This window comes from Natator depressus, chromosome 1 (assembly GCF_965152275.1).
Source record: "Natator depressus isolate rNatDep1 chromosome 1, rNatDep2.hap1, whole genome shotgun sequence".
In the NCBI taxonomy this organism is placed as follows: Eukaryota; Metazoa; Chordata; order Testudines; family Cheloniidae; genus Natator; species Natator depressus.
In genome coordinates this window covers 116833373-116848465 of record NC_134234.1, presented here as the reverse complement: position 1 = coordinate 116848465, position 15093 = coordinate 116833373, and the positions used below count along the sequence as shown (strand labels likewise).

Sequence of the window (15093 nt, the reverse complement as noted above, 5' to 3'; positions counted from 1 at the left end):
TCAAATGTGACTTGCTGAGAAATGTTATCAGAAACCACCTAAGTAGTAAGAACAGAAGTACAGGATAAACAGAGACACACAAAAAAAATGCAATAATTATGCAGTTAGCAAGATTTATAGCATTAAAGGCAGATGAAATATCTAAAAGCAGTAAATGTCACATCACCAAGATCCCCACACACATAGTAAGTAATTTGTAATCCATAGCAATTCTGTCTCCATATGCTAAACTCTGAACTGTGGTGTGATCACACTATAAAGATAGGCATTCAGGGAAACAGGTAAAGAAGCCAATCTTCTTCTATCTTTGCAAGGGAGGAGAGGTGAGTGTATGTCACAGCATATTATCTTATGCTGCTAAGGAGGGAGAGTGAGAATTGAGAAACATAAAAAGGCTACAGATTGAAGAAACAGAAAGATCTACAAGAATATCCCTATTTATTAAATCACGGTAGGTGTGTAACTTGCAGTTGTTTCAAAGGAATGTTAGTTACTCCATAAGGGGTGTTAGAGTGACTAGCAGGAGCGGTTTTCAGTGCTGTCTGGAATTTTTGTCAAGGTCATTGCTTGTGACTCCAGGCAAAAGTACATTCCTTTGCCCCTGCACTCCCTGCCTTCCTTAATAAGGGGAAATTATGATTAAGTGTTACTTAGCACTAAGCAGCATCATTTGTCAGCTGTTGTATTTCCTCTGGGTAATGTCAGCCTGTTGCCATCAGCTGTTCAACTGGAAGTGTACTGCTGCTTGTCTTGCAGGGGCACTTCTCTTATTACAAGGCAAGCCACACTACAGTGCATTCAGAGCTGTACAGCTGCTCTGGTGGCAATGGGCTTATGGCACCTCAAGCAACTGCAACAGATGACAAAGGAAAAGCAATGTTTCCTAAAGTTAAACACAAGTCTATTAAAAACACCCCAATGAAGTTCTGTACAAGGCAGCACCAAAGTAGGGTGAACACAGACTCAATTCTCTTCCAGAGGGGAGGCATCAGCCTGCAATACATTCTGGACAATCACACTGTGGATTTGATTACTAATAGAAGAATATAATTCTGCAACTGTCCCCATGGCAGTGCCACAGAACACACACACTCTGCTGCAAATTAATCAGCACACTTCTCTGTCCCCCTGCTCTCGCAGTTGCACGCCATCTGTAAATCTGGTGATTCCAATTCCAAAAAGAAAAGGAGTACTTGTGGCACCTTAGAGACTAACCAATTTGCCGATGAAGTGAGCTGTAGCTCACGAAAGCTTATGCTCAAATAAATTGGTTAGTCTCTTAGGTGCCACAAGTCCTCCTTTTCTTTTTGCAAATACAGACTAACACGGCTGTTACTCTGAAACCATTCCAATTCCAGACTGTAAAGTGTAGGAGCACAGAGCTAGTAGTATGGAACCATTAGAAAAAGGGAACAGAATAGAAATGTAATTGAACTTAGTAGGTCACTGCATCTAGTACCAAACACTGTGCTAAGAAGAATAAAACCAGACACAGTTATGTGATCAGTATCTTTTGCTTGAGAGAGAAAAATTCTACTTCACCTTTATTAGGACTAAACTTTAAGGCCTTAATTCACTATACATTATTCACATTGTTACATTTTAATTCAATAGAGAGGTAATCAATCAGCTCATTAGCTCTGAAATGCATTTAACAATATACTTTTCTATTACTTCATATAAAAATAACTGAGCTGTTACATCCTTTAATTATCAGTTAAGTAGTAACAAATCTAAGACATTGTAACTGCTGCTTTTTCAAGAAAAACAAGAGCACTTCAAGCTTTGCCACCTTAGACTGTTCTTTTGTGAACAATGCCCAGTAACAATTCTCCCTTAGACCAGTCTGTCAATATGCTTCTGGAATCGCATCCAGCTACTAAAGGACTTCCTTTTTTGAGGACAGCAGCCCATGTCCAATTTGGCACTGGTTTTCCTTTTTTAAGTTCACAGGTGTAAGCTACTTCCTTTGCTCTGCCACAGGAGGCTATCCAGACAAATACTGTGGCTGGATTTAGAGCGAGAGACTCCATAACTCTATGGCCATCATTAATGATTCTAGCCATGGAAGCTGAGACACTATTATATTCAAAATTCATCCTTTTGGAGAGAGATGCCAAAAATGCCGCTCGGCAGCCAAATATGACTCTGCGAATCCTAAAATGCAGCTGTGGTCTTCCCTCTGCCACTTACTGCAGGGTGGGGGCAAAGCTGATCAACCACCGGTTTTTATTGCTGGTGAACTAAAAAACAAAAAAAGACTTCTCGTAATCAAACAGGAACAGTGCACGCACAGGCAAATACTATGGTTGTATTAATTTAATTTTGATTTAAAAATGTATACACAAGTGTAGCTCTTGAACTCCTGGCAAGTTGCCAAAGCTGATGGTATAAAGTTTGAGCAGCTTTGATTTAGGGCATTATGCCAACTGACCACCGGGAAGAGTCAAGAATGAATCTACCCATTTAGAATTGGGGAGGTACATTTTGGGAGGGGATTTGTTTTTCTCTGAAGCATCAGGTACTGATCACTGCTCGAAGCAGGATACTGGAGTGGCTGGACTATTGGTCCAAATAATTATGGCAACTTTTATGTTCATATGCTTTCTTGTTCTCATGGCTTATTTAATATTTGTAACAGCCTGAAACATTAGAAAATAAATAACGTTAAAATGCACACTATTTAGAAAGCGGGTCTTGGCTTCTATATTTGCTCTTGCAAATACAATTCATCTTTACTTTTTAATTAGTTTTCCTCAAAGGCTCCCCAACAGTCCTTCCGAGTTTCTTGTTGGGATCTATGCTCCACCTCAAGTTTTCAGACAACATACGAACTTGGAAGTTAACAATTAAAAAATGAACCATTATGTGGCCTGATAGATCAGTAGTAAGTACACATAACACCATGACACAAAATAAAAACAAACAGCCTCTGGAATCCGCCCTTTTTGGATAGGACTGAAGCTTCTGTCAAGTTAGACTCATTTTATGTGTATCACAAAAAACGGCATTAGCTCAGCACAACGATTATAGAAGCCACAGAGCAGACTCTGGATGTCTTTTGCTTGTCTAGCGCAACATCGGTTTTTGGTCCTATGTCCGCCTCTAGTTTTCATAGCCCGTGAGAAACTCCACATTTCTTTTTATAAGCATCAGATCCCCTTGCATTTCGCAAAACTGGTATCTTTACGAAATGCTATACAACATTTTACATTGCATTCTATTTGATGTTCTTTTATAGTCTATTGGTTTCTTCCTCTTTTTCCTTGGGAAGAGGGGATAAGTACAGTATATATGTTGGATGAGACAGATTTAATTCACAATAGAAGATTGCAATGTCATATGTTGAAAACATGGTCAGTGGCTAACAATTAGGAACCCCTAATTGTTCGTGTGACAAATATTCCACTGAAAAATGGAGCAACATCAAAAAACTAGAAAACAGTGGTACACTACTGTCAATCCCAGTTCTGTCAGTGCTTCAGCTGGTATTCATATGCTTTAGTTTAATCTGATAGACATGTCTTCACAGTTTCTAGGCATCAGTTTAGCAAAAAATCTGGTTCCCGATATCCAAAGAGTTTAAAGTCTCCTTCAAAGCGAGCATATAGGCGTCTTATATCTCTCTTGCTAATTCCTGAGAAATAACGCTCTACCTTTGTTTTGTTGTATACCGTTATTCCTGGTGGAATTGTGGGATATGATACCAGATGGTCTATTCCTGCTTCTTTCAAGATATATGGAGCATCATCCTCCAGGGTTTCATGGTGTCCAATCACACTATAAGTTATTTCACATGGGGCACAAAGTTCCACGTATGTTACCCAATGAATTATGTGATCACCGAACTGAACATCTAGCCATCGGTGGTTAGGGTCCCCCAGATAGCGCACAAAGTCCTCAAACTGCAGCCCCTTGGTCTCTGTGCGATTCTTCCTGTATTTCCGAATAATGCCAGGAGCAATTTCATGCCTGTACCAAGGTTCAGATCGAGGATTGTGGACAAACTTGTCCTTAAATGCAGAAATAAGTCTTTCAAATGGATCTCTTACAATAAAAAACTTGAAGTATAAATTCAGTCTAAAGGCAAACAGAAATGGAAGGGATTAAACAGATAGAAAAAGTGAACTACGTACCGAAAAGCTACAAAACTGAGATAAAATACGACCTCTGAAACACCAAGAATATGACTTTTAAGGAGGAGCCCACTTTTCATCTCTCTCTCAGACATTGGCTCAAATGAGCTTTGGACCTGGCCTCAAATGAGATGTCACCTTTCTGTTACAGAACTATCCCTTCTCAAAACCAGTTCTTCAAGGTGGCTTATAAAAACCTTTAGTCTTATACTCAACAAAAAACTGTATTTTCATAACCATCCGGGCACAAGTCTCCTAAGTGACCACAATCATTTTGTTCCTATCCTCCCACTTCCTCAACCCTTCTCAGGGCCCAATTGATTTCAGTAGCATTACTTACGAAGTAAGGCACTTGTTGATGTGAATAAAGGTGGCACAATCTGACCCTTAGATTGTAAGTTTTTCTAAGAAAGGAATCTTCGTCTATCTTTTATTTAAAACACCCTGAGCACTTACCGCGTTATATAGGTAACAGATGAACCAGAGAAATCCTAAGCACATCTAAGCACAGCCTGGGTTTGATTCTCCACTCCATTTCACCAGTAATGTTGGTTTTACGCCTCTGAAGTCAACATGAGATGGTAACACAACATCAACGGAATCAGCAGAGTTACACCAGTGGTAATACCTCCTAATTTTCCTCTTTGGTTCAGAAACCTATCTATCTCCTTGGGAAATCACATCTTACCGTTTTTGAATTTCAGAGTCACTGAAGGAGGATAAGCGTGGAAGTCCGTTCTTCTCATGGTCATGTACAATGTTCTCTGGGATCTCTTCTATGGAAGAAAATGCTCCTAGATAAAGAAGACAGACAGAAAAGGTTACCTTTAAAAGAGGTGGGAAAGGGTATTTGTGTCTCAGTGGTGTTTTTATTTATTTTCTCTCTCTTCTGTGGCATTAATATCTATGGTTACTAGGTACAAAAGCTGTTAAATAAGGGAAGATTCAGACTGCAACACTAAGGGCTGTTCAACACTCAAAAGAATACAGATTTGGAGATTTGTAACATAACTCCTGTCTAAACCAAACAAGCGTTCAAGTTTCTTAATAATACATGTTAAACAAGCATTATCTGTCAGCCCTCCCCTCCCCTCCCTTTCCACAACTTTCCTCCCACATAACCCAGCTGAAAAGACTTTGAAGCTTAGCATTACAGGAGGGATTGGCTTTTTTGGTTTAGTTTCCAGCAAACAGGGAACACTGTAAAGCGTCTACTTGAACCATGTTACCTCACAAACACTTCACTCTCAAGCTCCTGGCAAGCTTTCTTTGCTTGGGTCCCTTTTTTAATTAAACAAAAAACTATGCTGAAAACTACCAAACTTCAGATCCTTCTGTGTTGCATAAGAGAATAAAATACATAACACATTCAGAATGGTGAGAGTCCAGGTGTTAGTTTATCAGTCTTTCTGTAGGCACGTGAGGGTGCAGGAAAGAGTAACAGCTAGTTTAAGACCCCAGTCCTGCAGTGACGTGCCAATATAGAGCGCCATGGAACTCAGTGGGATTCCATGTGGGCGGAAGGACAAGTACAGTGTCATCAGACTAGCAAGTCTCCATGAAAGCCACCAGTGCCCATCTATACACAAGTGCTCCCACCGCTGGAGTCGCACTGGTGCCAGGAAACATGTTTCAGAAAAAAGCCTAGTGTCGATAAGGCTGCAGTGACTAATTCACACAGCTTGGAATCTTAATGTCCTCAGTCTTTCCTGTTTTATAATTAATGCTTTTTGTCCTCCCCTCTTCTTGTGTGAATTGAATGCTGGCAAAAGCCAGACTTGACAGCCTAGGACTTTCGGTCTTTGCTTACGTGTTGGTTGAGCAGTCACTCAGAAGAGCTATGTCGTTAACACTATCTAGATCTTCTGTTGTACTGTTGTCGAGCCATGTGAGGCCTGTGTTGTATCCATCTATATTTTTTCTCAAAATGAACTCAGTGGCAATACCAAATAGGAGAGATGAGAGAATGCATCCTTGTTGGACATCAGTGATTACATTAAACCATTCACCCAAGTTTGCATTTACTTTTACTGTGAAACTGCACCTTGAGATATAGCCTTGAAGAGGTTAATTATTTTTGTTCACATACCATAACACTTCAGAGAGAGAGAGAGAGAGAGAGAGAGAGAGAGAGAACATGCACCTGTCAGAAATTTATTTTAACACAAATCACAACATTGTTCCTTTTCTCCTGTTTTAAGTCATTCTACAATTTATTTTCACTGACCAGGCTACAATTCTACACCCTTAAGTGTATGATTGATTCTTCATAACTCATGCCATGGCCCATTAATAATGTATATACAAAATCCCAGTGTTACAGACCTGCAGCAGCTGCCAAACTGAAAACTGAGAACTGCTGTCAAGACAGAAATTCCAGCTTCGTGCCACGGAAATCTTACAGTACTGCTGAAAAATTGAACTTTTTCTTATGGCTAGACACTTGAAATCACAACTGTTCCTTTTGTTGTTGGTTCAAGTCATAGGTTTTAAATTACCCTGGTTTAGGGGATTGTGATCCTTTATGATTCACTTGCTTAAAAATTCTACTCACAGGGAGTCCGGCCTGCAGTGAGAATAAATCCACCAAATAAATCCTCAATGGCTCAGATAAATCACTTTTGAGGTAAGTTACAAAGATATGTATTCTAGCAGAAAGAAGGTAATTTTTAATTTTTCAGAAGGAGACATTTAAAAAGGACTAAAAGGAACTGCAAGGAATGAATGAGTGGAATTAAGTATCTGTTTGTAAAGAAGAATGTTAAGAAATTAGTTTTAATGCTTCCCTCATTCTAGTGACTCAGCCCTTTCCCCCTCAAACAAAAACCTTACACTCATTAGAGTAAGTAGGTACCATTTAAAACAATCAAGACTTTTTTCCATTGAGTGTTGCCCACTTTTGGAGTCTGACAGAATAGGATCTTGTGCTTGTCACAAACAAATATTCGGTCCAAGACAAACTTGGAAACAGTAGTATGAGAGAGATTTCTCAACGCTGCATCTCTGCACACATTCCTGAGAAGCTCAATCCTTTTCACATGGACCAGGGGTTGGTGCATCGGATCTTCAGAAAAAACTTTTCCAGTCGGCTTATTAAAAAAAAAAAAAAACAAGCAAAAGTTTAACTTCTAGATCAAATTTTAGAGAGTAAGAGACCAACCAATCAAATTCAGTATCATAGTAAAGTATATGTTATGTTCCACCCTCGTCTGTATAAAAAATACTGTTAAATTTACATCATCCCAGTTGGTTTCTGTTGGCTTCCTCAGTGTTGCTACTACAGAGGCTGGTGATTTTCAATCATTATCTAGGAGGGTAAGAACCTTTCTATACAGCAATTTTTATCAAGTTTGGCCTTGTCTGTATAGAAAGGAACAAACCATGCTTTTACCAGAACTTAAAATTCCTTATCTAAGTGCAGTGGCAAGTAGGAACTTTTCCAGGTGGTGGGAAGGCAGAGCTAAGCAATCAGTTTCAGCAGAAATGAAGTTTTCATTTGAAACATAAAAGATTTTTAGCCCTTATGGACAGGAAGATAACCTTCCAGATGCAAAGTGATGCTGTGCTGACTTCCCGTATCTGCACATGCAGACAGCCCTAATGCATCCGTTTCTCCAAGCTGCAGCAAGGTAAGGTTGACCAAATTCTGCTCAGTTTCACAAGTGCTCTTCAGAACCCAACGGGCAGCAATGAAGCAAACATTAATGGTCCTTTCACTCTGCAGTTGCTTGGGAAAGTTTTGCACAGAGGCAGGCCCTAGCACAATTCTGGATGAGGAGGAGGAACTACTTAATCAAATAGCAACCCAATAATCAGAAAGAGAAGCAAAGATGATAGAGGAGCAGTAATATCTCAAGAACACATCACGGTAAACAGCTCAAGCTCTGTTTAATGGAAATGGTCATTGTGACGTTGCACCCCACAATGCTTTATGAGAAGATGCTTATGAATGTACACATGACATAACTGGAATATGTTTTATGCTACATATGCCATGTAACAATCTTTGTAAAGGTTATGATCTACTGAATATATTCATCCTATTTGTATGCATGTGTCATTGTTGTATTCGAAGTTATGAATATTGGTTGTGTACTTGTTTGATTTTAAGTAGCCTTAGTAAGGCATTTGGTCAGCTTCTTTAGAAAGGAATGTGCAACTTAAGTGCACAATCAAGAAACGCTTAACAGACAATGGATCTTGGAAAGCTCCAGTCCACATAAGAAGTCTATCTGAGGACGTTCAAGGTAGCATATGAACAATGGCTGCTACCTGTAAGGACATGTGACTTGCCCATGTGACTCCAAAACTCCATCTTGTAGCTGGGATTCTACACGGAGGGGTGTCCACCCACAAGAGAAAGTCTATTTAAACCCCTGGGAGACCCCTCCGTTTTGTCTTCAGCTGGCTCAAGAGATGGCCTCTCCACCCCCAAAGGATACCTGAAAGAAACTGGAACAAAGGACAGTAGCCACGGGGGTGTGAGTGATTGCTGGACCCAGACTAGAAGGAGGCTAGTCTGTAAAAGAGGCTTATTGGAACATCTCTGAGGGTGAGATTTTATCAGTATTCAGCTTCTTACTGTATTAGGTTTAGACTTGCGTGTTTTATTTTATTTTGCTTGGTAATTGACTTTGTTCTGTCTGCTATTACTTGGAACCACATAAATCCTACTTTTTGTATTTAATAAAATCACTTTTTACTTATTAATTAACCCAGAGTATATATTAATATCTGGGGGGGGCAAACAGCTGTGCATCTCTCTATCAATGTTATAGATGGCGAACGATTTATGAGTTTACCCTGCATAAGCTTTATACAGGGTAAAACGGATTTATTTGGGGTTTGGACCCCACTGGGAGCTGGGCATCTGAGTGTTAGAGACAGGAACACTTCTTAAGCCACTTTCAGTTAAGCCTGCAGCTGTTGGGGAACGTGGTTCAGACATGGGTCTGGGTTTGCAGCCGGCTAGCATGTGTGGCTCTAGCCAGGCAGGCTCAAACCTGAAGTCCCAAGCTGCCAGGGACAACAGACTTAGAAGTAGTCTCAGCACATCAGCTAGCAGTTCCCAAGGGGTTTTCTGTGATCCAACCTGTCACAGTCATGTCTACAATTATTTCATTCAGTGTTAGGTGTTGGCTTTCCAGAAAGCAAATAGAGCATTCTGATTCTGTTAAAGTGAGACATTGGAATGCTTAGGGAAATTCCCTGAAAAAAGACCCACAGATTAACAGTTTAAAGTAAAGCAGCTTGGGTTTATGAGGCTGAAAGCTGCTACAGCCTTAAAGATCTTGCAGGGTAATAAAGCTTATGGCCTTTCTGCATTAGCCTCAGAACAAGGGTTACTCCATATAGAGACTTAAAGTGAGGCATGTGACAGACGATCTAAACTTAGGTGATTTGATCCTCTGAAGGAGGGCGTCTGCACAAGCACCTTAAATCTTTCAGAGAGTGGGTGACGCCTTGGTGAACAACCTACAGCTTACAGGGAAGGGGAAAGAAGAAACGTAAGGCTTGAAATACATTCTGGCCCCTTCTTCAGTGCTTCTTATGCTCTCCTTCTGCATTCTGTTCTGCTACCCAACCTCCAGTTTTCCCCTGAGGGATACAACCTCCTCACTCTGCTACCCCTCTCCATGACCCACTTCCCCACTGCACCTCCACGCTCCATGCTCTCCTTACCCCACCCATCTCCACTGGGCCTCTTAAATCCACAGGAAGTGAGCACCTTAGGAGGTCTACTGAAGGGAGTACTGGGGTTAGCAGGGACTTGGCAGGGGCAGGAGGAAGAGGATCAACAGCAGAAGGTGGCAACATTCACCCCTCCCCTTGAATAGATGAATTAGGATCCTTCCATTTTAATTGCCTCCCACTTTCTGGTCTTAAGCAAGGATCTGGCAGAACTGTGGTGACCACCAATCTTAAAAAGGGAGCTCTTTAGGTATAAATAGCTTGCTGGATTAACTTCAATTCTGGTGGGGGAAAAAAATCTATTTTTTCTACTAACAGGCTTCCCCAGTAATTGGTTTACAAGGTGAGGCTGGATTCTTCGAGGAAAAGGGCTAGAAGTTTTCATTTAAAAATGGGGAGGAGGGATAAAAAGAAAAAAGAAAAAGTGTGCTGACACCTCCAGCAGGCATTTTAAGGGAGTCTAAGCCAATGAGCTATCTTGATACTGCTATTTAAAATAACTTTTGAAGTTAGTGTTCAATCAAGTAATATTTGGTCCTGTGCACTAGATCTCAACTAGATGAGTCCAGCGAACTAAATTTTATATAGAGTGGTTAGATCATGAAGAAACACACACATTTTCTCAAACTAATTTTCACTCAAATTTTCCTCTCGTTTTTCCTCCCTTTTCATATTGTCTCTAGGTGCAAAGTAGTAAAAAGTTGGAAAGCTTTGTCACCTCTGCTAAACACCTCCATTTCTAGGCCATCAAGGCACCATTTATTTCAAATGAGGGAGAAAAATTTACCTTTTCCCCAGGCCTGACTACCAGCTTTTGGATTTTAGTAGAGGGATGGGCCAAAATCTGATTTATAAGGAAAATTCAGTTACAACCTTAACTATGGTGTGGCTACCGACAGCCCCTGATCCCCCATGTTATTGGTTCCAGCTGCATTCTGCCCTTATAGATTTCTTATTGTCACTGCCGATCTCAGCACAAATGTTAGAAACATATTGTGAAAGAAGAGACCCTACTTCTCTTATTTTCTTGAATAAAGTCCGTTATTCACTTTGACCTCTCTATAGCTCACTGTTACAAAGGTAAAGTTCAGAAGGATTTGATTAAGGGAGCTTGGAAACCCAAGCACTGTCATCCATGCATTCAAAATGTCAAAAGCTTCAAGCATGTGTCTGTGAAACATACGTAAGGAGGCTAATTAAAAGCCTTTTTGTTTTCCACCCCAATTCTCCATGGGAAAACAGTATCTTGCTTTCTACTGCTATTCCTCTCCAATCTCTCTTGGCCATAATGAAATCTGAAAAACCTAGCAGATTGCTTGTCTGACTATAAACATCACCTTTGCATGTATTCTGGATTAACAGCTCTCCTCAGCACTTCAAGCTGTCATAAAGTCATGGGGGAGATAGTACTGTATTCTGGCACTTCATTATTCTTTCCCTGATACGCAAGGGCAGATTTTATACACTTACAATATTGCCAGCCTTACATCAAAGTAGTGTCCAAAACCCGGGGCTCTCTCAGTTTGAGCATTCTGGTAACGACTTCAATTTCAACCTCTACATGCAAAAAATCAGCCATAAAATGACTTGAGACAATGGGAAAAAGAGCTTCCCTCAGAACATCACCAAAACAGCCTCCCTCATCAATTCTTTATTCCATGACATGGGGTTATTGGCTTGTCTCTGTAAATTAGAGAGTAGCAGACTTGTTTTGCCTAATTTCCAGTCACTCAAAATTGCATGCTAGAAAGTTCAAGTTGTAATGAAGTCTATTGGGTTCATGTTCTGCTTAGGTGAAACCTTAAGATGTGGAGCAGAGAGTACATGACACATGCAGAAGGGGAGTGCGGGGGGATATGGAATGGAACAGGCAGAGCAAAAGACAAAAACAGAGAGACTGCACAGAGGACTAAAGGAACCAAAAGTGGAAGGAGGTATGGGGGAAGACACAGTCTAATTACAAAAATAAATATAGTGCGCTGGAACCTGGAGTAGTGGCTGGGCCTGATTTGCCCTACCGGCTACTGGGAAAGTGGCACAGACTTGGCAGTGGATCAGAAGACTGCCTGAAACAGCTTGTCCAGTGGGACTTTGATACCGCGGAAGGTGAGATCTAAATAGTGACTAGCCGGAAGGCTGAGACATGAAGAGGGAGCATCCTGACTCCAGAAAAAGACCACCGGGCAAGTCACAGAGAGGAAGTAACTTGAGTGGAGAGAGAGAAAGAGAGAAACCAGGGGCAAGCAACTTAAGAAGGGTATGTCAGACCAGTTCAGAACTAATTCCCAGGTGCAGCAGCAAGGAGGCGCCCCAGCAGTGAGTGAACCCCATGACAACTCCAAGAAGAACAGTATGACGTCCACCTAACTTATTCTAAATAAAAGGGCCAAGTACATATTTCTTGTCCAGCAATTTCTGATGCCCTAAAACAAGAGCTTTCTTTCATTAACTCCATATTTTCACACATTTTTCAGCAAACTGAACAGTTATCTCAAAAGCAGGCACCTGGAATTCTTCAGGCAAACATTTCTCCTCTGGCACTTGTATCTTTTCAACTTTTGTCATAGCTGTCAGCATTAATGGCTCTTGCTTGACACCATATACTAGATAAGAATGAGAGAGGAGAAAATTATAGAAAAATGGACAATTATTTCTGCATTACAGCCAACTTCTGGTATCAATTCTTGAATCAACACACACATTTTAGGGCTTGCTTCAAAATGGGAGGTTACTGAAACAAACATGGCACAATATGGCTCACTAATATTTTAGAGGATGTCCTCTTCTGGGATGTTGGCTGCTAAAGGCGTAATTCACCCCTGGTATAATTTCAGTAGGATTACACCAGGGATTAATATTGTGCTATGTCTTTATTAGGCTTTTATTAACATTGCATAAGGAAGAGCAGAGAAACATAAGAATTCATAAATCCAGCCTGTAAAAAAGATTCATCTAGTCATTTCACATATTGTTCGAGACATTAATGTATGATATTTAAATTATATTCAGTAAACAAATGAGCATAACTATATGGGTTTGACAGCAGGAGATTTTTACTTTCTGTAAACTCAGCTAAGTATAGCCAAAAAGAAAATTAATACATCAGTGTTTGCACATCTTAGTATGCAGGTTTGTCCTGTTGTAAATGTCACCGTTCAGGGCAACCACGCCTGTATCCCTCCTTATGGTTCATAAGGGTACCCACTCCAGGCTCCCAGCTCCTCAGCCATCACCTCTCTTGGGCTGACATCCACTTCTCTCTTCTTCCTGACCAGGGTTTTTCCAGGCTGCACAGTTCCCTGCCTACACCGTGATATTCCCAGCAAGCTAGACTGCCCAAAAGGCCAGTATCTGCACTTTGCTTTCTCTCCAGAGGCTAGAACCAGTGTATTATCTGTAGTTATAAGTTAACAACAGAACTCTTTTTAAGCAAGCACATACTATTTTTAAGGTGAAAGCATTACATAGAAAACATATTAAAAATTAAAAAAAAAACAACCTACACACATTCTAAAAATCTTCTCAGAGGTCACCCTAACTTCAACAAGGTGTTATTCCTTCAGAACTCAGAACTGGTTTTTCCCCGTGGCAACAAATTTGTGACAGTCTCACATTCAGACTCAGAACCACCATAAGCATTTCAGTCTTTCCTTTATACAGCTTCGGACTTTGCTCTTGGCCTTATGTAAAAGGTGATCAGCTCACAATGGCCCACTCCTTAGGGTGTACCTTCAAAAAGCTTTTGCATAACCAAGGGTGGGGAATTTGCATTTACCTTCCCCTAGACCCTGTGTACTCAGAGGAATATTTGGTCCAGGGCAGAAGGGAAAAAATGCCATACTCATAAAATATGGAAAACAAATAATTGATTTAAAGAACAATTGCTAAACAAAATAAAGTAAAATAAACAAGCCCCTTGTCAACTGAGTACAGTATTTTTGAGGATAATCCTCACTATGAGTATTAATTGTAAAGGGTTGGGTCATACTGGTTCCGCCCCCCCCCCCCAGTTTAGCGCTCTATATTTTTTTTCTTCTGTGAAGACAGTTATTTGTCTCCATTTGTCCTAGTACAAAGAGAAGCACCCGCCAGCACTTGTTGCTTCATTCATGTGCCTGTAGTGCAAAGTGAAATTTAGAAGATCTTTTCACTTTAACTTTACTGTTTGCACAGGGAGCAAAGTAGCAATCTGAAACTGGAGTAAAGAGGAAGTAATGAGATTTTGCCATTTCCCTGCACGGCAACAGCAAAATGAAATTTAGGGAAACTCCTCAATTTCCTGTCAATTCAACTTTGTTCATACATAGAACAAAGTAGCACAGGAGGGAGAGAGAAGGGGAAGTGAGCAGGAAGACAAACGGGGAAAAAAGGAAGACTGTTCCCTTGTGTTCCCCATCTGCTGGCTGTCTTCACCTGGTCTCTCGTCTTATACTGCAGTAGCCCTTACTCCAAAGACCTTACAGCCTTTTTGTTCTATGTTTGTCGCGCTATCATGTCCTGATCCATGACTGGAGCTACTAGGCATGATCCACAGTACAAATGATAAATAAATGACAGTTGCAAAGATGCTTCTGGGACACACATGCACGCCCCACACGCAAAGCCTTCCCTCAAAAATAAAATTCTATTGTAGCTTTCAAACAAACAAAGATTCCCAACCCTCTGACCTACGGCTTAAGATGTCTCCTACAATAATAATTCATCAAGACAGTATATGGCACTTCATTACATTACTCTCACATTTTTACAGATATATAAAAAATACTTGAAAGAGCAAGCCACCCGCAATTTAAGGACAATCATGAATCTTGGTGAGAATTTATTATTGCTGAAACTAGAACAGAAGTGTCTCAAATTGCAAGCTAAGCCATCTTACCTGCCAAGTAGGTTTATTCTTCTTCAAATTAGTTCAGGAGTAGTAATAGGAAAATTAAGTAGTGGTAGTGAAAAAAAGTTACGTAACTTAAGCGTACTGAAGTGCAGGAGGATAATCAATGCTTGCTAAAAGCTTGTATATCATAGCAGGAGGAGATTAAACAAAATGGAAACTACCACTTCTATAAAGACAAGGGGAAGGAAGTCAGTTATTTATTTTTGAGGATACAGGCAGATAAGACAGAAAAATCAAAGAGAAGGCAAAGCGAATCATGTCTCACTGGAGACCAGATTAGAACCCAAAGAATCAGTTCATCTCTAAGGCCCCAATCCTGCAATGAGCTCCTGTAAGCAGGAGCCAAACTGCAAAGGTGAGCCAAACTTCTGAGCC

At 40.5% G+C, this 15093-nt stretch overlaps 1 protein-coding gene across 4 annotated transcripts in view; it reads right to left on the bottom strand.

Annotated features, from left to right (window-relative positions):
• Positions 1–224: 224 nt before the first annotated feature.
• The window catches only part of CHST10 (carbohydrate sulfotransferase 10), a 29287-nt gene continuing 14418 nt past the window's right edge, over positions 225–15093 (bottom strand). For all 4 annotated transcript variants that reach the window (XM_074964984.1, XM_074964974.1, XM_074964993.1 and 1 more), the window contains exons 3-6: positions 12333–12430; positions 6991–7225; positions 4825–4930; positions 225–4080 (exon numbers count right to left, since the gene is read on the bottom strand). In XM_074964984.1, the coding sequence (XP_074821085.1) occupies positions 3543–4080; positions 4825–4930; positions 6991–7225; positions 12333–12430 (977 nt within the window). In that variant the 3' untranslated portion in view covers positions 225–3542. The remainder of the gene's footprint in view (positions 4081–4824; positions 4931–6990; positions 7226–12332; positions 12431–15093) is intronic.